We start from the raw sequence: 26,258 nt of genomic DNA, 5'->3' as shown, positions 1-26,258 counted from the left end.
GGAGAGCTAGACTTGTTTTCCCTAGCCATGTGGGGCACTCGTGCCACGACCCACGATGGAGCCGAAGTAACGCGCCCGGATATTTCATCATTTACCACATTTTTCTTTAAAATTTAATTTTAAAAAAGAAAATGTGGCAAATTGTGGAACCCCCAACCAACGCCCGCGCGTGCGCACAAAACTCCCGACCGCTCCTCACTCCCGAAGTCCCATTTGAACCGGGATCCCCGCGATAACCGCCTTTGGACGCCGCCGACGCGATCAACTCGATCGTGATTGCCCGGCCGGAATCTCACAACACACGACCACCCGCCAACCGGCCCCATCTCCGGCGCCTCCATCTGACCCACGCCGGCCGCATCGCCGCCCGATGGAGGCGATAGAGGAGCTCTCAGAACTAGCCGATATCACGACGCAAGCCTCCGGGCTGCTCGCGGACGATGACCCGGCCGACGGCGCGACAAGGCGCAGCGGCGGCTCCTCGTTCCTCACCGTCGTCGCGCTCGGCAACGTCGTGCGTAGCCTCCCTTTCGCCTTCTCTCCCTCGATCGGCTGTTGTTCGATCGGTGTATGATCTGATCGTTCTGGCGGGGATCGTGACATGTGTTTGTGCAGGGCGCAGGGAAATCGGCGGTGCTCAATGGCTTGATCGGCCATCCTGTGCTCGTGAGTTCAATTTTTTCCGCATGTTCTTAATGCAAAAAATTGTATTGTCCATCGAAATGTTTAGCGGATCACGCTAAGGGTATATATTTGTGAGTATGTAGCCTACTGGGGAGAATGGAGCGACCAGGGCCCCAATCTGTGTAGACCTGCAGCGGGATGCGTCGCTCAGCAGCAAAACCGTTGTGCTGCACATCGACAGCAAGTCGCAGCAGGTTTCTGCCAGTGAGTTCTCTTTGAAAAATTAGCGACTGTTTCCAGTTCCAGGTGACAAGAAAATTCTGGGATTTAGAGAGCTGGCGATATGGGTCAATACTCATACGTCTGTGTATGTGCATTTGTGTGTGAGTATGACTAAGTCTGAATTTTTACAATGCAGGTTCCCTCAGGCACTCGTTGCAGGACCGGTTGACTAAGGCTGGAAGTTCTGCTAAGGGTCGATCAGACGAGATAAACGTGAAATTATCCACCAGCACAGGTCTGTTTATTATTCCTCTTGCTTCTACTTTTTGCATGTATTCTGATCAACCGAGTGAGCGCTGTTGAGAAGATCGAGCCTGAAAGTAGAGATGCCTTTGGACTTATGATAGTTATATGTCCTGAATGAATAAGCTGAATTGGCATTACTTGTGCTGCTGTGGTTTGAGTAGGGTTAAGTTATTCAACTGGTAAAACTGAAGTATTAATAATACACGATCCTTATCATAGATCCATGAATTAGGCGTTTATCTGTGAATTGTATGATAACCAGAATAAGTAGAAATGCATGCAGGATTGGCAAAGAGCCATACTGGACAATATAGTTGATTTACAAAGGACCTATCTAGACATACTGGACATATGAATGTGGCTGCATCCTGCTCCACAACATCTCTCGATGTAACCTCACTGCGCCCATCAATATGAAAACTAAGGGTGAATTCAGTTTACAACATCATGTCCTAAACTTTGATGAAATCTGTACCTGAATGCATGTCTTGAAATATAAATAGCATGCATGAGTTAAGGTTAGCCAATAGTCATTGATGTCATCTTATTGTGAATTCACTTACCGTAATTACTTGTAATTTTTTTCAGCCCCTCCATTGAAATTGATTGATTTACCAGGGATTGATCAGCGTAGCATGGATGAATCAGCAGTAAGCAGTACAAACAATCCCATTTTATAAATGTGTTCAGCTATTTATCGGGCAACCACCAGGAGAGCCTGATGCATTTCTAGGATCAATTTTTGGTAGTTAGATGGCTTTTAATTTAGAAACAAACCATTCAAATAGAAATATCTTCAAATTACTTTGTTGGTAGAGATTTAATTACGGATGAGCTTTTGGCTTTTCATCAAAATACAGAGCATAATAAACAAATGTTGCTCACATATAACTAGTCGAAAAGTACTGCTTTTATAGTCCTGCCGAACAATTAATGCATCTCAACATGTATAAAATTCAATTATTATGTTCTAATATTTCTATGGATTTAGTTAAACGTCGTCCAACTGACCTTGACTATTGTGGAAACTGCAACGAATAAGTAGATCTGCTAGCTTTCCACATATGTGGTTTTCCATTGACAATCTCGTCTCCAGATTGGGAACTCTGTGGTACGTAGTGACGCAATTCTGCTAGTTATCATTCCAGCTCTACAAGCGCCTGATGTGGCATCTTCTCGTGCTCTACGGCTTGCCAGAGAGTTGGATTCGGAAGGTTTGTATGAAGGACTCAAGTCCTAGTATGATCTGATTTTTTCAGATGTTAACTAAACTATTATATATAGACAATTAATGACAACAGTACAGCAGAGAATCCATCGTTTTAATTTGTGCTCTTTTGCCACAATATAGATCCCAGATTTTTTAGATCTAACTTACCGTTCCAGCTATTTTCTTGAAAGGTTTCCGAATTGGATGTACTTATCTATTTTGTTGGATTGCTAGGTACTAGAACCATTGGAGTCTTGAGCAAAGTTGATCAGGCAGCTGGAGAACAGAAAGCTATTGGTGCTGTTCAGGCCCTGCTTGCGAACCAAGGTCCAAGAACTGCAAAAGACATTTTGTGGGTAGCTACGATTGGACAAACTGTTCCCACTGCGTCTGCCCAGTCAGGAGTAGGTTCTGAAACCTCACCAGAAACTTATTGGCAACCTGAAGCTGAAAGCCTTTTATCTATACTTTGTGGAGCTCCTCTTAGTAAACTTGGTCGAGTAGCTTTAGTTGATTCACTTTCTAGGCAGATAAGGACAAGGATAAGAGTTAGGCTCCCACATCTCTTGAATGGGTATGAATTTGTCCTGCCCTAGCCGTTAACTTTTCCAACTTTATCTCAGAGTTCTTAATCATGTGCGATATTTATTTTCATGAAAAAACAGTCTTCAAGGGAAGTCTCAAATAATTCAGGAGGAATTAGCAAAGCTTGGAGAACAGATGGTCCAAACTTCCGAAGGAACCCGGGTAATTGCTTTAGGGCTTTGCCGGGAATTTGAGGATGTGTTTCTCCAGCACATTGCAGGTGGTGAGGTTAGTGATAGTATTGCACACCCTCTCCATCTTTTCTATCTTTGATTTAGTCATGATGTCCTGGCATGAGCATGTGCACTATTATATTGATTCACGGACGCCATTGAAATTCTCTACACATGTCATCTTAGTATTGGTAACCGCCAGTTTGCACTATTCTAACTTTGTTTCGTCACCTTTGTATTACTAGAGATGGTAGTCATTCTGCTATTGTATTGGGAATAAGAGATACAATGTTTAGTGAATATGTTTAACCATAAATGATGAAGTGTGAGATATAAATAAGAGAAAAGGATATTAAGAAGAATCAACTCTACACTCACACCTTATATTTTCAAATAAGAGCAAAAATGGAAAATATAACATGTTGGAGTCTCCATGCACGACGTGGTAATTGCCCTCCAGATCCAACCATGTTACATGAAAAATCTACCAATTCATTTATGGCATGCATTTTCTAGATGCAAACACATGAGAAACCTAAGCATGCTAAACGCACACAAGAGACAATAGGATGAAATCACATTGACAGATAATTTCCTGGATAAAAAATGATTTGTAGCTCGAACCATATGCATGTTTCATAGTCCCTTTTCACCATTGACTTCTCGACAAACTTTTATTCGGACGCATATGTTCCCTACATATTTTATTCGGACGCATATGTTTCCTGCCTATTTTGTAACAAGTTAAACACATGGCAACTTTAGTGTATGGTGGAGGAACCATTGGGTGTCAACTTTCAAGAAACAAAATAAGTTGTTGAAACACATCAACATGGGTTCTAATTTCGAGGACCTTGTCGAGACAAGGCTGACGATGTAAACGAAATGCAAATTAGTTAAATGGTTTGAGAGTTAAAAACATTGTGAAATTCAAGTATCCAAAGAATCTATAGTGCATGCATATTTTGCTTCTCATCTGGCTTTAGTGCATGCATCGAACCGACGCTTTCAATGCCTAGTGAGCATGTAGCACTGAAGGGCCCTAAGCGGTCCATCCATTAGCATGTATAATGCCACTGAAGGGCCAACTATTAAATCCCACTAGAGGTATTGGCCTGTTATTGGTGATGATTATTATCGACGGTCTCCAAATTTCAGGATACCTTATGTATCGCTTAAAGCAAATTGGTGCGCTAGCTCTCCCTCAACTGAGAACCAACCTGAGGTTGGGTGGTTAGGAGGATGGTTGTATCTCCAGCTCACCAGAGTTCAAACCCCAGGTTTGACATCTGTGTGTCTCATAAAAGGCGGAATATTCATTCAGTGGGAGGCGACGTTCCCGTCGACATCGAGGCGCCAGTGGTGAATTCGTTAATTTCAAGATCCAAGCCGCTAGCTCAGTCTTCCGGAGGTGCTCATAGGGGTAGGGTGTGCGTGTGTGCGTTCATAGGGGTGAGTGTATGCGCGTGTATGTGAGCGTCTGCGTTTGTACTGTGTTTCTCAAAAAAAAAAAAAAAGCTCTCCCTCAACTCTCCCCCGCGTGGGCTGGCCCATATTGGGCTTTTTTTTGCTTTCTCTTTTTGCTTCATTTTTCCTCTCATGTTTTTATCTTTCTATTTTGTTTTTTTCCTTTTCTTATTTTTTTGTTGGTCTCTTTTATTTTCATTTCATTTTTCCTTTATTTATATTTTATATGATTTATTTATTCATCCTCCATTTTTTGGATAAGTATATGAATTCTTTTTTAACACAAGAGAACATTTTTTGAATTCATGAGCATTTTTTCGAAACATGGTACTCCCTCCGCCCCATGGAACTTGTCTGAGATTTATCTGAATTTTAATGTATCTAGACACTAAATAGCATCTAGATATCTAAATTTTGACAAACCTCTGACATGTTTCATGGGATAGAGGGAGTAGTTTTTTTTTAGACATATGAACATTTTCATATGCAAGAACATCTTTTTAAAATGCAAGAATCATATTTCAACCTACACAACATTTTAATATAATTATTGAACGCATTTTTTAACAGTGAAAAGTTGTTCATTCATGTTTAAAATATGTCTGTGTTTTAAAAAATGTTCATGGGTTCAAAAAATATCCACGGGGTTGCAGAATTCCACGAGGTTTAAAAAATGTACATCGATCAAACAAATAACCGAGTTAAAAAATGTTCGTAGATTTTTTTAAAAAATGTACACAACTTCTAAAACATTGAATGTGCACAATTTGTAAATTCATTCACATATTCAAAAATGTGTTCATGCACAAAAATTTCTCATACATATTCAAAATAAGTTTATGTTTCGAAACAAATGGTTTCATGGTTCAAAAAAGTGTCTCGGGGTTCAAACAATTATTAAAGGGTACAAAATAAAGTAGATTAACGGGTTCAAAAAAAAAGTTCACGAGTTCAAAAGAATTTTCACTGGTTCAGAATATATGTTGAGGTCTTCGAAAAATTATATTCATGTAACCCCCAAAAAAGCTGGGGAAAGAAGAGAAAATACAGAAATAAAAATAAAAAATGAACAAAGAAAAAAGAAAAAAAGAAAACTGGAAAAGCAAAACAAAACAAAACAAAATAAAGTGAGCGTGTGTGCACTATAGCTCACATGAGTGAGGTGCCTGCGCACATTTCGGTTTAAGTCACCAGTAACGATGTTTATCTAAACCCATCAGTTGCACCGACGCCACTATTCTTCGCCCCGTCGATGATGCGATGTCGATTGTACAGTTTATCATAGTAATTGATAAGAGAAAGACACTTTTCTTTTGAATCTTCAAGTGTCCTTTGTGCAAGTCCTTCAAGTCGTTAAATTCATGAGGTTTTGAACTATCTGTCCGGCTTGAGCAATATATTGCAAGTAGTGAATTTAGACTTGTATTTGAATCATGGAACCACCAAGAAATGTTGTCTGGTGCCTTCAAGCGAGGTATTTATGTGAGTAACTGCTAGTATTTGAGGGAATGTCTATATAGGCAACCACACTTCCTAGGTGGAGACTATCCTTTGTGCCCTACTGTCCGTGCATCTCGGTTTTAACTATCCTCTGAATTCATGCACAAAATTCGAGAAGGGCAACTCTTGAGGATTTGGATTGGGTTTCTATTGAGAATTCAAGCGTGGAATGAAAGCCAAGTTCTTGTTACTCTTAGAGGTTTGTATCTCCAATTTGGTTGGCTGTCGTTGTGAATCTTCAAAGCTGTGAAGAAACCAAGAAGTTCGTGAGTCGTGAGGCATATGCAACCCATTTGGTAAAGCGTGTGTCGGTATCTGCTTCAATCTCTGTCAAGCTTCCCTAACGTAGATGTAGGACCCGGACAACAATCCAAACTTTGAAAACAAAACATGGAGTCTTTGTTTGTCTCTCCTTTGCTTTCAGCACCCATACCTTCCAAGTTCGGTTTCTTTGATGTTTGTGCCTGCTTAGGGTTGTTCTAGATCACCTAGTTGATTAATTGCTAAGTAACTAAAGCTTTAGGACTAAAATTTAGTAATATCTTATTCACCCCTTCTCCGTCAATAGCTTTGGCCCTTTAATTGGTCGGTTTACCCTAGTAGTGCTTAGTGTTACTTTCGTGTTGTCCTCAATACCTAATACAATTTAATCATCTATAATTTTTCACTATCAAATACACAGGGTGCAGGTTGGAAAGTTGTGGCTAGCTTTGAGGGGAAATTTCCAACAAGGGTTAAACAACTCCCTTTGGACAGGCATTTTGATATGAAAAATGTCAAAAAGGTAATTTGGTTATACTCTAATAAAAATAAAAACTCGTTCCTTGACCTTATCTATTATATGATTATAATATAAAACATTAGTCAGGTTGTTCTAGAAGCCGATGGCTATCAGCCATACCTGATATCACCCGAGAGAGGCTTAAAGTCTCTTATAAAAGGACTTCTAGAGTTAGCAAAGGAACCATCAACACTTCTTGTGGATGAGGTAACATGGTTAAAGACTTATTGCCTTATTCTGAATCCAGAGAACTTTTTTAATGCAGTGCATAACTACTACTTATATTATCCTTATATTCTGGTATTTTTCTACTAGTCACTATAATCTCCTTAGAGTATTTTTTATATTTTGGCATTTACTTGACAAAAGAACCATAGGTATTCTTCCTTTCTATTCTTGAGAAGTTTGTGTTGCTTATTTATCTCAGATCAAATGATGCCTGCATGCATATTAGTATATACAAATGCCTGCTACCAGGACCATTCACTTGCTACTTTCGGTGTATTCCGTCACAGCATTATTGTCATGTTCCTACTTCTACAAGCATGTTTATTAGTCTTGACATATTATTGACAATTGAATAACCACTACCTCCAAGTATTAGATGCATTATTTTTTCTTCATTAGCTGTTGACACATCAAACTCTGTTCAAATACAGTTGCAACTATTTTCGACCCTAAATTGTATTGTCAACGCATTTTCTCCTCAACATATAACTGGTGATAATTTTACAAGCTTACTTTTAGATTTACTGTTAACAGGTTCATCGTGTATTGCTAGATATAGTATCAGCTGCAGCAAATGCCACTCCAGGACTTGGTAGATATCCCCCTTTCAAGCGTGAGGTATAATTCTTTCTTTTCAGGTGTCCTAAAGAGGATAATTTATTTATACAATAAGGGAAATTTATATCTATTGTTCTTCACTAGGTAATTGCGATTGCATCTGCTGCTCTAGAGGGTTTTAAAAATGAAGCCAGAAAGATGGTTGTTGCACTGGTTGATATGGAGCGTGCATTTGTACCTCCCCAGCATTTTATCCGCTTGGTGCAGAAAAGGTTAGTTGGACATGCTTGTTTTATGATAACCTTGTTGGCTATGCATAACATTTAGCGTGTTTATTTCATATAACATTCAGCGTTTTTCATAACATTGGTTACGCAGTTCTGCTGTGTTGATTTGTTTATGTAGAGTATATTTTTATGTTTTGCTTCGTATTTGTTTACTGCCACAATTGGTGTACTGCATATGTTGGGATATGTGTGTGTATGAGCGCGCGGGTGGCTGAAAGTGAGGAAGAAAGAGTCGGATGGGGAGGCAGAGCGTCCAAATTGCTTTGGCTGGTAACTCCGGGGAAGAGAGGAAATTGGCTGCACGTTGCTGGTTGTTGACTACACCATTTCAGAGAAGGAAGCACCAAAGATGAATAATGGAGTGTGATCAAGGGATAGACATATTGCTTGAGAAAGATGGTACTCTCTCCGAACCATATTACTTGCCACTAAATGGATGTATCTCAATAAACACACAATTGAACATGACGGGGGGCAAAGCGAGGAGAGAGAAGATGGCGATTCCGGGGCGATTCAAATTTTGAATCCGCCCCGCGGGAGGGGCCGGCGGTGTGGCCGGCGGCGAGGCCGGCGGCGCGCTCGGCAAGGAGGATGGTCGTGACGAGATGGCGGGCAACTACGGCAGCGGCAACGGAGACACCGGCAGGTGGTGGCCGCTCCGCTCGCGGCGAGCTCGGCGTTCAGGGAGGCGTAGCGAGTTTGGAACCCATCCGGGCGGCGCGTTGGGAGGTGAGTCCGGTGGTGGGCGGCGGGGAGCCGTCGGCGGCACCGCCCCTGGGGAGGGGGCTGGGCCTCAGGCCGAACGGAGCGGAGCCGCGGTTGGACGAGCTCGTCGGCGTTTCAGCTGGTGTTGCGCAGGCGAGCACGTGTGTGGCCACAGTGGCTCAGGCAGAGGTTGCCAGCCGCGGCGTCGAGGCGCAGTTCGTGCCGTCCCCGGGAATGGGCTTGCGCAGGGGTTGGCTCCGTTTTGGTAATGAATTCGTTGAGGATGGCACCGTGTCGGAGGTCAGCGACGGTGAGGTATCCGCGTCGGCCGAGTCGTGTCTGGGGCACACGGAGGGGCGGCCAGCGTCCGCGGTAACCCTGGGTGGGTTCATCGCAAGGGCGGAGGAGTTGGGTGGCTCCCTCCGTCACCGTCGGCGCTCGCCCTTGGCCCCCGAGGGTGGTGGCTCCGGCCACGCCGTTCCACGGTTCCGGCGTCTGGGTGACGCGGGCTGGCAGGCTGGTGAGTCTTCGAGGCAGGCGCGGGTTGGGAGGGTCTCGCCGGGGGGGGGCTTGCTCTCCCACCTTGCTGCAGAGGGTGGCGGAGACGGCGCCGCCGGTTTCGCTGGAGAGGGGCACGGGGGATCGTGCCGTCAGCGACCCTAGGGTTTTCCTAGGCGGGAGGAGTTGGGCCTCTCGTGGGCGGCCCATGATCATTTTGGGCCGCTGGTGAATACGCCTTCGGGCCAGGAAGGCCCAAGTTTGTGCCCTGATTCACCGGTTGTGGCGTCGGCTCCCACTCCCAGGCCTGGCCCACCTAAGTGTTGGCGTTTTAAGTGGATGTGGATGCCGGTCGGCTGCTCATCTACGAGGCTAGGGTTTCCAGCTCGTCATAAAGAAGTGAGGCAGCGGCTGAACGATCCATCTGCGCCGCCACATAGACTCATTCATCCCGCACAGGCTCCGCCGCCGCTCCATCGCTCCTTCGCTGAGGCGCTCATGGCCGGTGGGGAGGATGGCCGGAAGCGACGCTTCGCGGAAGCGGGAGGACGGAGGGACGGGGGATCTGGTGGTCGCTGGCTGGAGGGGGGCGACCGCAGGGAGGCGGTGGCCACCTCTAACCGGAGACAGGATGGCGGGAGCAGGGAGGCCCCGAGGTCTGAGGCTGGTGGCAGCTGGTAGCAGGTGGGAGGGAGCGGCCACAACGGCAACAACTTCGACAATCTGGGCGACAGGTATGACCAATTCCGAGGGAGAGACGGCGAGAGGTATGACCGGAGCCGGGAGGGCTGGAGCTCTCCACCGCCGTGGTGGCGCGAACAGCAGCTCCGGGAGGAACTTCACCGTCAGAAGGCCTACACCACCGGAGGGGACCAAGGCCAGGGTAACTGGTCCAGTGAGGTGGGTCAGGGTGACCGGGGTGGCCAGGGGCAACGGCTACCTCCGAAGGCAAAAGGGAAGAAGGTGGCTGGGGCCAACTTCGGCAACGGAGGAAAAGCTCTGAGCGGTAAACCCAAGGGTGGGTCACGGACTGGGGCGCCGGCGGGAGGCGAGTGCTTCAAATGTGGCCGGGAAGGCCACTTCCAATCTGAATGCGAGTTTGATCCGCTCTGTGTGCTCTGCAGCAGCGAGGGTCACACCTCGGCCAACTGTCCGTCGAGGGGAAAGGGTTTCCGCCTTCAGACGTTGGGTCACGCCATCACCGGAGGGGGCTTCTACAACATCGACGTAGAGCCGCTCAAGGGAGGTAAACGGGCAGGAGAAGCTTTCACCGCGGTCATCAAGTTCCTGTCCGCGCCGCTCACGGAGGAGCAACTCTCAGCGGAACTGAAACATCTGGTGGACGACATGTGGGATTGGCAAGTGCGGAGGATGTCGGAGACGGAGTTCTCTGTCACCTTCCATACGCGCCAAACTCTGCGCTTGAGCTCTGGGAGTGGCAAGCTGCACCTACCGCTCAGCAAGAAGGGATACTGAGATTCGGGAGGCCTTCAACACACCAAAGCCATACCTTGTCCTCCCGTCTACTTGGGTCCGCCTCACCGGGGTTCCAGAAGATCTGATGGAGCGTGAGCGGCTGATGGTGGCTTTTGGGATGGTGGGCAGGGCTATTGATGTTGACGACCTCTCAATCTTGAAGAGGGAGACTGAGCCGATTCGGGTGCGTTTCCAATGCCGCTATCCGGACTTCACCGTAGGGGTTCAGGCGGAGCGTGCTCCGAGGGGTGGGAATGGTGGGGGGGCTGGGGACCCGCCGCCGCCACCACCTCGCGATGATAGGGAGGAAGACGACTCGGATTACTTATCCTCAGATGGTGAGTGGAACAAGCACGGGAGGAAGAAGAAGGACAAGGATCAACGGGCCGAGCCGGGGCTCGGGGCTGCACCGGTGGATGGGTCGGGTCCGGCAGGGGCCAAGACGGTCGCCATGGGGCTGCTGGGGTCCTGGAGCGCCCCTGCCAGTGCTCGTGCAACGGACTGGTGTGCCAATGGGGGTTTTAACCAATACGGTACCAATTTCGGAGTGGCCATTGTATCCCTCCCGTTTCAGCTGGACAAGAACGATCAACTCAAAGGAGTGGAGAAGGAGAGGACTACTTCGCCTGCAGGGACTATGGGCCTGACTATGAGGGTAGGGGACCCGTCGTTGTCTACGGACACCACCTCACAGATCACTGATCCTGTTCCATCCTGGGTGGATGGCAACCAAGTGAAGGAGGGGCATCCGGAGAGGATGGACATGACAGGGGCTGGGAGGCCCAGGGGACCGACTCTGTGATGTTGGAAGATGACACGGTCTCGGTGGACAGTGACGTGGTGCAGCCACGGGACGACCTACACAAGGCTCTGAGGGAGACGACTCCGGTTGCGCAGGGTCGACGCTCCAAGACCATCGCCTACTCCAGGAAGAAGAAGTCTGCGACTCCCGGGGTGCCGGTCCGCAAGAGTTCGAGGAACACTGGGATGAGGGCGTCCACACCGATCCTTGAGAGGGCTATGAAGCGCGCGGAGGAGAAGGGGCTGGACGGTGTCGGCGAATGTTAGTGTTGTTGTAGTAGTGTGGGACTTGCTTTCCGGGTCCGTGTGCTGTTGCGTGTTTGCTGTAGGCGCTGGAGGTACCAGTAGGTTTGGGTTTCATGCGTGTGTGGATCTTGCTCTTGGTATCTGTAATCTGTAACCTGGATGTTTGTGGCTTTATTACTTTAAAGCTGGGCTTTATGCCTACTGTTTAAAGATTGCTTGAGAAATTTGTTCAAGTGCTCAAGAGGAAGAACAAGTCCAATATTATTTTGATGGGAAGAGGATCAAATGAGAGGCTCAAACTATCAACAGAGGAATTAGAGAAATTGAGAAAATTAAAATTGTGTGGAAATGATTTAGAGAGCATAAGAATGATAATTGTGATTGGTACTTCATCTCAAGATTTTACATCCGCACATGTCTCCCGGTCAAAGTGGATAGTAGACTCAGGAGCATCCGCACCTAACACGGGTAGCTTAAGTGAGTTTGTATCATATGCTCCACATCCACCCTTGCATAAGGAGACCATGCAAACCGTTGATGGAACTTACCAATTTGTCAACGGGGTCAGCACAGTGAAATGCACTTGTCTATTACATTGTCTTTAGGCTTACATGTTTCATTTTATCCGGTTAGTTTGGTGTCTATGAGGTCTTTGGTTGATGATATTGATTGTCGAGTAATTATTGACTGATACAATTGTATAGCCGAGGAGAGGAAGACTAGAAGGAGCGTTGGGATAGGTTTGAGACATAAGGGATTATAGTACATGGATAGATGGGAAATTAATGGTGCATTGTGCACCACTCTGACAGTTTTCACAAGTGATGATGATAAGACAAGGGTGATACTAGAACATCGTCGATTGCGACATATGTCCTTTGATACTATGACTAACATATTTATTAGAGAGGTAAAGGTGGAGGGAAGAGTAACTTGTGTCTGATGCATGCAAATAGATAACACACAAAGACATCATATGTGATGTGAGCCATGGGCTCTGAAGTACATTACTCTTTGTTGATTCACTCTGATGTGTATGTGTGGACTTCTCCGGACAGTCTCTGTTATAGAGAAAAATATTGTCACCTTCATTGATCGCTACTTCTGCATGACTTGGATATGAACAAAACTTGTAAGGTGCTTAAATCTTTCAAGGACTTATATGGCTATATCCAAAATCCTTACAGTATTATTATTCAAGTTATCAAGATAGATAAATGTGATCACGCATGTGAACATTGAGGTTGGCAATATTCTTTCTAGAACCTACATATAACTTCATGTCCTAGTACATCTCCACGTAAAGGGGTAGTTGAAAGGTACATCGGATATCTACTAGAGGTTGCTCGATCACTTATGTATACTATGGAAGTGCCTAAATTTCTTTGGAATGAAAAAGTTATTGACTGCTACTTATTTATCAATCATATGCCATCAAAGGTACTTGGGATGAAAAATCCTTATGGGATATTTGGCAAGAATGAATTGGTTGTTCAGCCAAAAGTTTTAGGTGTACTTGCTTTGTTAGACAACAAAAAACTTCAGTGTGAAAGTTAGATTCACATGATGTGAAGTGCATCATCAAAGGTTAATCATCTGGATAAAAGGGCTACAGGTAGCGACCACTGAACATTTGTGAGCATGAATGTGACATTTAGGGAGTCTTAGTCGTTTTATGGAGAGAAGACATATCTCAATTTGGTATTTGACCGACTCTCCTTACATGAGTGATGCTAGTTGAGAGAGTGAAGACGGCAAAGGAAGCTGAACCACCGAGGTTCTGTGATTGGTTCAATTGCTAAGTGACTGAGGTTAAAGATCTTGGCCAACTTAAATACTTTCTCGGCATTAAAATTTCTAGATCCCCCCTGAAGGGATAGTTCTTTCACAATATAAGTATTTCCTACAGTTGCTTAGTGACACTAGTATGCTTGGGTGTTGGGCTGCATCGACACCTATTGATCAAATCACAAACTATGTTCTGAATCGGGATGTCCAGATGAGAGAGAGAACTACCAAAAACTTGTTGGGCAACTTCTGTATTTGTTCTCAATCGGGTATAGCGATATTTCAAGGGCAGTCCTAGGAAAGGACTGTGGTTTCAGAAAATGGTCATCTAAATATGGATGGTTACAGAGATTCTGATTGGACTAGTTGCCTTGATGATGGAAGATCAACTTCAGGTTATTGTGTTTTTGTTGGAAGAAACCTTGCATCGTGGCAAAGTAAGAAACAAGTAGTGATGTTAAGATCAACATCTGAAGTTGATTACAGAGCTATGTCTCAAGAGCTTAGTGACATAGAACTAAAAGTTTTTATTAAAGGGTCATTGAATGTATGATGTAGCAGGTAATCCAATCCAACATGACAGATTCGAGCATGTGGAGATAGGCCGCTTCTTCATCAAAGATAAATTGGATGATGGTATCATAAGGATAAGTCATGTAAATTTGGGTTTACGAGTTAAGGAGTGTAGTATAGCTTGTGAGAAAATGGGAATGATGGACATCTGTCATCCATATTGAGGGGAGTGTGCCTGTGCATGCGGTCCAAGTGGGCCATGTGTGCTTGCATACATCTATGTGTAAGAAAGGAACGGAAGGAATAATCCAGAACTTTCCCACAAATACCAAAATATAATTCTGTGTCATTTTTTATGCTTTTCTGATACAAAATTATGCAATTTATTGAGAAAAACTTCTAGCACGTTTTCCTATTACTACGATGATTTTGTATTTGTTTTTATTTTGGTATCTTTATGCCTGTTATTACATCCAGAATGGAAAGGCAACGTCATGAAGATGAGTTGAAAAATCGCGCTATGAAGAAGAGTTCAGATGCAGACCAAAACAGAGTATATAGTGTGCCTAGCTTTGTGTTTTAGAGCATCGGTTCCTCTATAAATATATCCCAGTGTTCAGATTATTAAATATATCCTCCAATTTCCCCATTAGCTCTGACAACCAGTTTTGTTCTTGTCAGGCCACGAGCCCACTAGCCCAAGGAAAAGAAGAATCAAATTTACAAATTCTAGGACCTGCTGGAGAAATTACAGCTGGTAAGGACCTGCCAAACCATCTAATTTGGAAGGATGCAGTTTTACAGGAAGGAGTACTTGTTTTTAATCTGTTTTATAAGGTTTTTAGTCAATGTCTTTTTCATATGTAATAATGTCTGTTTCTCTGTTAAAGGTTTTCTGTTTAAAAGGCGTGCAAAAGGAAATGACTGGAGCAGGCGATGGTTTGTTCTAAATGAGAAAAGTGGAAAGGTTTGTTGTTTTTGTGTTGTGCCAAGTATATTACAACCCATAAGATAACTTCAAATCAGTACTGCCTCCAATCCATACTACGTATGCTGGTTTTAGCTCAAACTGAACTAAATTGAACTAAAACCATGATAGTTAGTATGGATAGAAGGGGGTATTGCTTCTCTTCTTATTGATAATATGCATTATCCAAAAATTCTTCTAGTAATTTAATGGTTGTACTTAATTATTTTCCAGCTTGGATACACTAAGAAACAAGAGGAGAGACACTTCCGGGGTGTCATCAATTTGGAGGTATTCAGTGCTGCTTGATTGTGATCCTTTATATTTTCTAGTTGGGTGCTTATTCAAACAAGATCACCCCTTTTTCTTTACCGGAAACTGAAATGTAAGTTAACAGCTGACAAGGATGGGCAATTAGTTCCACAGACCTTTACCAGTCTAGCCTTAATCACGTTGATCCCCCAAAGGATGATGTTTTTTTCTCGAAAACGCAAAAGCCTTGCGTTTTGATGCGTTGATAGAAAAAGAAGGTTATATGTACAAATCCAAGTAAGTACCAACACCACGCCAAACAAGTCAACCCAAAAGACCTAGTCTAGAGGAGTAGTTGGCGAAGACCCTAGGCTCATGCGTCCTGATGTTGAACAAAGAAGCCACCGAAGGATGCGCGTTGTCGAAGACTGCAGCGTTTTGGTGCTTCCATATCCACCATGTGGTGAGCATGATCAACGATGAATTGCCCTTGTGCAACTGGCGAGGGGCGGTCCGCACCACTACGTGAAGTCTCCCTCAACCGTTAGAGACCTAGAGGTGGACCGAATACACGAGAGAACCTCATACCAAATAGTCCTGAAGAAGGAGCATCCGGTGACAATGTGCGTGATAGTCTACTCAGACTAATCGAAAAGTGGGCATCTTGGCGCATGTGGTAAGCCACGTCGTGCCACCCGCCCACTCGTCCAACACATGTCAAGGCAGGCCATCCAGATAAAGAACTTCACCCTAGGCAATGCCCAGGATTTCAGTTCAACCTACACGAACCTGATAGAACTGCCCCTGAAAGAGGGTGTCGTAACAGGAATGGAAAGAGTATTGTGCATCCGTCGTCCAACGCCAAATCAGCCTATCCTGGTTCGCCGATAGCTGCATGCCCATAAGTCGCTCCACAACTGCCATAGGGCGAGAACTCTCCGCGCGCCAACTATGTATGAGATCCAAGAGCGCTCCACGACCGCTTATACGCCTCTTTCTACGACTCTTAGGGATGAGTGCGTAGACCTCCGACGCTATCTTGGACTTACCATCCATCCATCCATCTGTCCTCTCAGAAGAGAGCGGATTTCCCGTCTCCTACCACCATGAAAGTGGAGGCCGTGAAGACATCCTCATCCATCTTCGAGAACTGCATATCGAACCCGCGCCAAGGTTGCAGGGAGTCGGTACGCATCCTCCACAGCGAGCGGTGTGGGCGAGGTCCGGGATCTCCAAGCCTTCATAACACAGCGGGCGGCATACCCTGAACCAGTTGATGTGGCAATGAGGACCATTAGCATCTGATTTGTCGGCCCACAATAATCCACGTAAGATCTTGTTCTCTTCTCTTGAGTTCTAGCTTTAAGCTTCGTTAGACACCTCAATGAGCTTGTGCAACCGAACTAGAGCTCCTTCATCAAGGGCAAACATCGAGGACAACAAACTAACTTCTATTCAAGATTGTATTGCCCGTGCCTTTGATATGGTTTTCTTCCTGACCCTTATTATTGGATATCCTATTCCTATCTCACGTGGTTTGTGGCTGGCATTAGTGGGATTGGATCTTTGCCAAATTGCAGCTCCAAGGGACAGGAGATCTTCGACAGTCTAGGTCTGCAGCAGGTTGACCCTCTTTCACCCGTGCCTTCCATATCCTCAATGTTGTGCTGCCAAGTAGTGAGAAAGGTGGATCGGCTGGACTTTCTGGACCCCATCAAGCACCCTTGAATTTATCTACGTGCTTCATTGTATACACATGATATTGTAGCTGTCAGCTCGTCATCGCAGTAGAACCTCATAAAAACGAACGACATGAGTGGCATGTCCGGGACATGTTACTGTTCAGGGTTTCCATCAGAGCCATTGTAGGTAACGGTGTGCTCTCACTGTTATCGACTGACCATTGTATTCTTTGATGATCAATGAGCTTGCTCCAAACCTTTGGAAGCTTGTAAAGCGTAGGTGAGCAACGTCAGGACAATTGTAGATACCTCAATAACAATACTTGGGCCCGTGTTTTACAGATGCACCTCTCTATCCAGGTGATCTTGGATTAATTGGTGCTTCTTCAGGACAATGGAGTGGAAAGTGATGGTATACTTAATATTGGATTGATGTGCTAGCCAAGTTTTTTAAAAGTCCGATCTGTTGGAAAGGGCTAGGCTATATATTTTAACCCCCCTCACGTCTAGGCTGGACAAACAGGAAGACCATATACGTGGGATAGACGGAAAGCTGCAATTATTTTTAGATTAAATAGTACGTTAGTCGGGGTTTGAACTTAAGATCTCCTGGCTCGGATACCGTATTATATTGATGCAAAGTTTTTAAAAAATCCGAACTGTTGAAAAGGGTTAGGTTATATATTTTAACATAACACCCCCTTTACATCCGACGTGGATGTGGAATAAGAAAAGGAAAAAATTACTACATAACACTATTATTTTCTGGCGTTTGCTGAAACACACCACCTAATTGATTCAGATGCTCATGCCATGACGCTGTCTGTTTTGGCAAATGAGAGGGCGGTGTGTTTCGGCAAAGCCAGAAAATAACGGTATCATGTAGCAATTTTCCTCAATAAACAAACCTCTCATCACGTTCTCTTTCGAGCGGAGAAATATTTGGGAGAAAATGTAAAGTGTGGGACTCGAACCCCTGATACCATATAGTACATATTAGAATAGTTCTACCAACCAATCAGTGGCGGGACCTTGGGCCATAATACTGGCGGGTTTAATGGGCTGGGGCGAGAATTATACGTATTGGGCCGATTTTGGCTAGTAGATGGGCAGTTATTAAAGAATTTTGTTCTGGGCTTGGGGGCGGCGACCCATTTCACCTCCACTAAGATCTGCTAATACAACTAACTATTTTAAAAGACCGATTAAATGAAAAGCTGTGGTATAATATATACTTAACATGGAGAGCGATGCCCTGTCAAAGAAAACATGGAGAGCGACGCTTCTTCTGGACAGATAAGTGGTTAAATGGAAAGTCGGTCGAAGAAATAGCACCAAAGATATTCCGGATGATCAACCCCTTCATCAGAGCAAGAACAGTTGCTGAAGCGGTCACTAATGGCGCTTGGATAGAACACATTAAAAATCCCATTAACATTCAAAACTTTCGACAGATACTGTCCATTTGTGAAGAAGTAAGCAGTATGGTCATTTTACCGGAGATTGCAGCCCATCGTACATGGACTTGGGACGCCAAAGGGATTTACATGGCCAAGTCATTATACCGAGCTCACTTTCAGACGACGGCACTACGTAACTTAGCTCCTGCAATTTGGAGATAATAGGCTCCCCTCAGATGCAAGATTATAGATTGGTTGTTTACCAGAGGATGCATATGGACTGCAGATCGTCTTGCAAGACGTGGACTACCTCACAATGATTGGAGAAGAAAATTCACAACACTTATTCGTGGGATGTGCAGTGGTAAGCATCATTTGGAGTGCAGACGTGCAGTATCAATCTGGGCTGGTTTAGCGCAGGTCGTTCCAACCCGTAGTCGGCTAGTCAATCCCTCAGATCATGGTGGAGTGTTGCTGCAGCCAACTTGCAAAACAAAGACAGAGCAAAGCTAAACACTTTAGTCATGCTGACGACTTGGTCCATTTGGTGAGAAAGGAACGGTCGTGTATTTGAAAAGGCACACAGACCCGTTCAAAAACTAATTGAACAAATCAAAATGTATGCAAAGCAGTGGGCGTTAGCCAGCAGCGGTCGTTTTAGTTTTTCTGCTACATAAAGGTAGTTTCAGGTTTGGAGTCTGTAATTAGTCTGGGTAGTGGTTCTGGTCGTTTTTCAGGGCGGTGTGGATGTTTTTCAAATGTAATCCTGGATGTACTCAGGCCTGTCGTTGGCCACTCTCTCTTCTTCTAATATAATACATGCATTCCTTCTGCATGGTTCGAAAAAAAACCTAGCGCTTTATGAATGGGTTAGCACTGTAGAATTACAAATTTGGCAGAAAGGCACTATCACTCTTCAAATATTTCATGTTCTCTAAAACACTAAAAAAACATTAATATGCATTGTTAACCTGGACCCAGTGAAATATGTGGAATATATCTTCGTTTTTTTCCTGATTTAATCTGAGAATTTCTAGTCTCTAACGTGGATGTTTCCTTTAAGTTTTATCATCTTTTTTAGAATACAATAGATCATTGCTCGATCTTTTTTTTGTATCAAAATTTTCTGTGTGCATCTTGCAGGAGTGTAATCTTGAAGAGATTTTAGATGAGGAAGATCCTCCAAGAAGTTCTAAAGATTCTAGAAGGTCAAGTGGGACAGATTTCGGAAAAGCTCCTAGTCTCATTTTCAAGATTACTAATAAGGTTGCTTATAAACATGTTTTGAAAGGTAATTTGATATCAGTTTTTTAATGTATAATTGATAATTTCGTTACTTACCATTTACTCCTTGTCCATGTCGCTGATAATTACTTCGGCAGCTCACAGCAGTGTTGTACTGAAGGCTGAAAGTATGGCTGACAAAACTGAATGGGTTGCCAGAATTAAGAGTATTGTTGCAAAGAGAACAACTGTTTCAGAAGGTGGTTCACTGATGAGGCAAAGCCATTCAGATGGTTCGCTAGTTTCTGTTTCAAAAAAAGATGGTTCTCTAGTAAGTCGGAAAATTTGCCTGTTTATTTTATCCAAAAGTTCCCTGATGCCTGGTGTTTAAGCTTGGTTTGCAAACATCTGCCGTTTCACCAGTATTCTGGTTTTATGAAAGTTAGGTTCTAGAAGCGGCAAGGGATTAATTACATGGCATTTATACTTCAATTATTTTTACAAAACTCCATCTTCTGTATACTATCCGTCCAGGACACAATGCTAAGAAAACCTGCAGATCCTGAAGAAGAGCTTCGATGGATATCTCAGGAAGTTCGTGGATATGTGGAAGCTGTTCTCAGTAGTCTTGCGGCAAATGTTCCCAAGTTAAGTATTCTGGATCTTGTTGAAGCGTTCTGATTTCCATTTCACAACTTCCAATGTCTTACTAATCTTGTTCAACAGGCTGTCGTTCTTTGCCAAATTGAGAAGGCAAAGGAAGACATGCTTAATCAGCTCTATACTTCCATAAGGTTGGTGAGATGATTACGCCACCTTTGGCATAAGATATTATTAGAACCTTGTGTAATTGCTTTCATATGCTCCAAGCCTCTTTTCTGGAATTATTCTGGTACGAAACCATATTAGACTTCTATTTTAATATTCAAAGCTTTTAACCTCTGAGCTAAATTTGTGATAATTTTTTAACTGTGAATTTTATGCTCGGAACCCCTGGTGGTCAATTCCTAGATCCGCCATTCATATGAACATACCATATGTTCTTGATCTAAATTTGCGATAATTTTTGAACTGTGAATTCTAAGCTCGGAACCCCTGGTGGTCAATTCCTAGACCCCCCACTCATGTATGAACATACTATATGTTCTTGAGCTTACAAGCATATGTCTTGCTCATTTTGTGACTTCTGATGGCACCATCTGATAGTCAGAATACAAGATTACTGTTTCATTAAGCAATTTGTTGATTCGTTTGCTGGATGTAGGAGTAGTACGTATGGTTCCATTTCAATTATGGAGAAAACCATACAACCTCTGGCCTTCTTTTTTGGAGAAAGTGGGCGGCCTAAGTAGAAGAGTTCTTGCTAATCGCTACCTTGATTGTGGTGATAGTTGCTGGTTACTGATATTATGTAATAGTGTATGTTTACTTTGGCTGAACTTCTATGGTCCTGCTATGTTTTTCACATCCACTATCCTCCAATCTGCAGTTTGGGTAGGATCGGGTCTCCAAATTTTCTGGCTTCGTCCTTCTTATGACTTTTAGCTATTGGATTGAATAGTGCCTGTTATGAGCTAAGCTATAGATACAGATGAGCTTTCTTCTGCATTTTTATTTGGTTTATGTTTTTTAGAGGATTGGTGTGTATTGACATCCACTATTTCTTACAGTAACCTATTAGCCACGTTTACAGAGATCATCAATTGATGCCATATAAATTTGTTACTTAACAGAAAAGGAACTAATGCATAGCTGTAATTTGTGGATAGCACGCAAAGCATTGCCAGGATTGAAGAGCTCATCCAGGAGGATCATAACGTGAAGCGCAGGCGCACAAAATTTCAAATGCAATCATCCCTTCTGTCCAAGGTTACTCGCCTGCTCAGTATCCATGACAATCGCTCAAATGATTCTGCTAGATCAGGTAAGTGTATCCTTGTTAAAACTCTGACTAATGCAGTACATTTCCGGAGTACTCCATGTCCTGCATAGCATTTGCGCTAAATATTATGCTTTATCATTCATTTAACTAGGCCTAGAGCCTTTGCAGTTTGGGATGACTGCTTTAGTTTATGTATTTTGTCTTTCTTATGTTCTGGTACTGCTTTCTTTTTCCTTTATCTGTTCTGTGTCTTGACAGTAAATTATCTTTACATTACCAAACAGCAATTCAGCCTTTCATCAAGAAGAGAGAATAACAAAATTTGATAAATAAACCTTGGGTTACTATATTAGATGCATGCTATGTAACTTTTGTTTCACTTAGCAACTGCTAATTCTAGAGGGCTATTTTTTGTTACTTCAAAAGCATTGGTGTAGAATTGCAATCGTACCTTGAACTCTATTAAATTTATTTTTTCTTGTGTTATTTATATCCAATAATTCAATAGGTGTGGGGACAGTGAGTTGCCGGTTCATGTCTTGCAGATATTAGCCCAACCGATGTGCAATCCGGAGAAGAATGGAGATCTGCATTTGATGGAAGTAGCCGTGGCCATCGAAATAGTAATGCATCACAAGATTGTGACTCGCTGGTCGGAACAAACTCTGGGATTCGCCACATGCCAAGTCGAACGCCGCCACAGCTGCCACCACAGGGCAGTCGCTTGGGGTATGGCTTCTAATTTAGCGCTTGTGATTATTGGCAGGGAACACATTTTCTGGCTCCACGTGCTCTAATGTCCAATTGATTCAGACTTTTCAGAAGAAACCCGTCCATCTTAATTTGTTTTGATTAATTCAAGTGACCAGTTCTCTAGGACTTACCCGGACTATCTTAATTTTTCATACTAAAACCAGCAGTGACCCGTGCAATTGCTTGAGCAGCATCTTACACTTGTATATATTTATTATATATTATAAAATCACTTTTATCCAGAAAATATAAAATATACAATTCAGATCGATACAGCTCACGGTAAAACGAGTTTGTCATCCGGCCTAGTTCTGCCTCATCTTCAACTTGATCATTTTAACCCCTTGATCTTATTCTTTTTCTTCCTCTGACTTGCAAAGGTGGAACGAAAATGTGTATTTCTATCTCCTTTTTGTTATTTCGCATAGAAAGAACTGGACAGAGTGGAATAAAAAATCAGGGTTGAAAAGGTTCTATAGAAAGCGCCTTTAGAATTCATATTTTATATATCAGAATAATTCAATTTTTATTAATGGAAAAAAAGATGGATAAAAGAAGAGAAATAATTACAACTAGTGTATTCGTGATTGTTGATGTCACATTGTTTCCTCTCTATGGCGAAGTTTGATGGGTCTATCAACATCTTGATTTCAACATGAGTTAGCCTAGTGCGGAGTAAGGATGGTAATTTTATTCACGGGTATAAGTCATATGGTTAGTGTATGGGCACATTATTATACCCATAGGCAGCACCCATACTGTAAATGGCAAGTTGCGGGTTGGGCATGGGTATTGTAATGTGCCCACATGTATATCAAACCCTACTCATCTTGGCCTGACATATGTGCCCATGAGTTCCACCGGCCCTCCCAATTATGCCACCACGGCAATGTTTTTTCAGCATGTGAGTCAGCGGCGAAGTATTAGCGCAGCATCAAAGGAATATGCCCGAGAGGCAATAATAAAGTGGTTATTATGTAATTTCATGTTTATGGTAGATGTTAATTTCTTTTTCTAGAATTGTATTAACCGAAAACATTCGTACATGTGTGTCTAATAAACAAACAAGAGTTCCTACTAAAGCCTCTCATTTGACTAGCAGATGATCAAGGTTTCATGATCATGAATACTGGATGTTGTTAATAACGGGGTCACGTCATTAGAAGAATGATGTGATAAACACACCCAAGTAGGTATAGCAATACGATCTAAGTTTACACTGTTATATCAAACATATACAAAGTAGCTATATTCTTTAGACCATGAGATCATTTCAATCACTAACACCAGAAGAGTACTTTGATGAAATCAAACGTCACACCCGATGACTATAAAGGTGGATTTGGATACTATGAAAATATTAGTTGAGGCTCATGGATCAAGAGTGGGATTTATCCGTCCAGATGATGAAAAGATATACTCTGGGCCGCTCGGTGATATCACATTGACACCGCTTGCAAGCACGTGACTAGGTCACGGGAATGTCATATCATGGAAGTAAAGTGTACTTGTCGGTGACCGAACTAGGTATAGTTGATACTGATGATCGGATCTGAGATAAGGGGAATTGGTTACAACGTTTATGGTTCACGTGATCACAAGTTTCATCGTTGAATGAGTGAGGGTCATTGCGGATCTCTAGATCCTGCTGATGATTAATGATCGAAGATATGTCTCTATCATGTCCATATTATTCGCTAACCGTATGGTGACACACTTAAGATTCATCGATGCTTTTGAGTAGATACCTAGTTCAAGGGTTCGAGAATCACTAGAATTGTCTCGGGATATCAGAATAGTTCAAGGGTCTGAATGTTAATTTTTGCTAATTAAAATAATTAACAAATATTAAGTAAACGAATTTTAAAAAATATTTCATTTTTGAGTGGAGTTTTATATCAATTATTGGAAGTTTTTGAGTGGGTGAGTGGAGTGTCCACCACATAATGAGGGAAGAGGTGGGGGCCCCGCACCCCCCCTCCTCCTATATACAGATGGCAGAGCACCTCTTCCTAGCTTGCTTATCTCTTGGCCCCTTGGTTGGTATCTTCTCCCTCTTCCCGCTGATCCACCATCTAAGCTATGGCTTAGGCGAAGCCCTGCTCAAATAGTTTCTCCACCAACACCACCATGTCGTACTGTTGTTGGAGTGTCCTGATGGATCCACTACTTCTGCTGCCCTACTGGAACGAGGGATAGGAGGTCGTCGTCAAGCCGTACGTGTGACCAAGTATAGAAGCGCTGCCCGTTTGCATTGCTAGTCTTCATCACGATCTTGAGATCGGCAAGTGATCCTCTACGCCAACCATGAGAACTGTTCTCGTTAATGTTTTATGTCTTCAAGGGTGAGTTAATCTTAGCCATGGTTTATTCGTTACTTGCATCTCGTGGATATGATCTTGGTGCATTTGTAGTTGCAATCGTAGGAATTTTTTTTTGTTTTCTATGCAACGAAGCCACCAATGGTATCAGAGCAGTGTCTATACGTAGATGATTTGCGCGGTTAGAACACATATGAATGTGGGCGTTGATCGATGATCATGTTATTGCTTCCTCTCTGTGTGTTTTATATCTTAGTGGCATAGTGGGATGAAGCGACCTAGACTAACTTTACATGTATGTGTATATGAGACTCGTTCCACGCTTGACATGCAACTTATTTTGCATAAGTGGCCTTGCAGGTGTATGTCTCTACTAATATAGCTAAGATATAATTCATAAAGGGGTTGCTTGATAACTTGTTTATCACCATTTTGGTTTCATGTTCGTAGGTATGAACGGTTCTATCTTCAAAAGCCCTAAACCATGTAAAATATGCAAAGATAAATTAGAAGCGTCTAACTTATTTTTATGAAATGATATTTATTGTAAACCAAAAAAAACTAGCAGAGGCCTTATGGTTGTCATTTTCTTTTATGGCATGCGTGCTAAATATATATCCATGTGATATATTGTAATGGTGTAAGACAATCAAGGTGGAGGCGCCATGGACCTTGGTGCCACGCTTGTGGAATGATGGAGATCATACCATGACACACAAGATGGAGATCGAAATGCGAGAATGACCATATCATATCATATTATCCATGCATGTGATGATAATCTCTTTTTGCATCTTAATTTGCTTAGATAAGATCGTGGTGTTAGCATTATAAGATGATCCATCCAACTTAATAGCAAGATAATAATGTGTTCTTACTTGTATGCACCGTTAAGAAAGTTTGTCGTTTCGAAACACCACGTGATGATCGGGTGTGATAGAATCTACGTTCGCATACAATGGGTGTAAACTAGATTTACACACACGAATACTATGGTTCTACTTGGCGAGCTTAGCATGTACAGACATAGCCTCGAAACACAAACCGAAAGGTAAATCATGAGTCATATGGATGATATGATGAACATATTGATGTTTGCCTTTAAAACTACACCGTCTCACGTGATGATCGGTTTAGTAAATTTGGTTCGTGTAATCACTAAAAATGACAAGAGGTATGTTATTTTTGAGTGGGAGTTCTCTTAGTAATTTCGAATTAAAGTTGAACTCAATCCATTCTGAATGTAGTTTCGATTGTATATGCATATGAATCGTTGTAGAAATGGCATGTGTTAGTCTACCTATACACTAGACTTGTTAGTTGAGATTGAAAAGTGTTAAAACTAATAATCACGCTACGGACTTGTACTGTATTGTTAAAAAACTCAACAAAAGATAAAAGTCATATTCCAAACTTTTCTATACCTCCAATTGCTCCACGTGATTCAAAATCTAGAGAGCAATGATTTCAATTAGCATCAAATATCATACATGTCTCCTTAAAACCTATGTTCTCAAATTTGTTTGAGAAACAAGGTGATGTAAGGAATTGAGTAGTTTGTTTTCAATAAATATCAAGGTATGATATATATGTGATATCTAAAAGACTTTGTTTTGTTACAAGATGATGGAATATAATTAGTGAAACTACAATAACTCATAATTGTATGAGTGTTCATAAAGGTTGAAAGATGCTAGGCGTCCCGATTCTCCAAATAGTTGGACATTAATAATATTCACATATCTAATCCGATTGAGCTATGATAGCTTCATCATGAAGTTTTCATGATGGGATGGATAACAAGTGTGA

The 26,258-nt window shown here is 42.9% G+C and overlaps 1 protein-coding gene across 1 annotated transcript; it reads left to right on the top strand.

Moving 5' to 3' along the window:
* The first annotated feature begins 370 nt into the window (after positions 1-370).
* Positions 371-22,311, top strand: LOC124684426 (dynamin-2A-like). Its single transcript, XM_047218742.1, has 22 exons — positions 371-514; positions 616-666; positions 768-888; positions 1,043-1,141; positions 1,741-1,802; positions 2,249-2,366; positions 2,597-2,936; positions 3,028-3,175; positions 6,770-6,871; positions 6,956-7,075; positions 7,631-7,714; positions 7,799-7,926; positions 14,446-14,521; positions 14,650-14,725; positions 14,859-14,935; positions 15,170-15,226; positions 19,413-19,560; positions 19,652-19,794; positions 20,028-20,159; positions 20,220-20,287; positions 21,263-21,417; positions 21,921-22,311. Exons 1-22 carry the CDS (start codon positions 371-373, stop codon positions 22,115-22,117), a joined length of 2,646 nt encoding a protein of 881 aa, XP_047074698.1. The 3' UTR covers positions 22,118-22,311.
* Positions 22,312-26,258: the final 3,947 nt, after the last annotated feature.

This window comes from Lolium rigidum, chromosome 1, assembly GCF_022539505.1.
Source record: "Lolium rigidum isolate FL_2022 chromosome 1, APGP_CSIRO_Lrig_0.1, whole genome shotgun sequence".
Lineage (NCBI taxonomy): Eukaryota > Viridiplantae > Streptophyta > Magnoliopsida > Poales > Poaceae > Lolium > Lolium rigidum.
Note: the sequence above shows the minus strand (reverse complement) of the source record. Positions and strands in the feature narration are given on the sequence as shown.

Excerpts from the sequence above, each read along its gene's own strand:
- LOC124684426 (XM_047218742.1), top strand. The coding sequence starts at position 371 with ATGGAGGCGATAGAGGAGCTCTCAGAACTAGCCGATATCACGACGCAA. Across the intron at positions 1,803-2,248 it reads GTAGCATGGATGAATCAGCA|ATTGGGAACTCTGTGGTACG; the intron begins GTAAGCAGTACA and ends TCTCGTCTCCAG. Across the intron at positions 14,726-14,858 it reads TGCTGGAGAAATTACAGCTG|GTTTTCTGTTTAAAAGGCGT; the intron begins GTAAGGACCTGC and ends TCTCTGTTAAAG.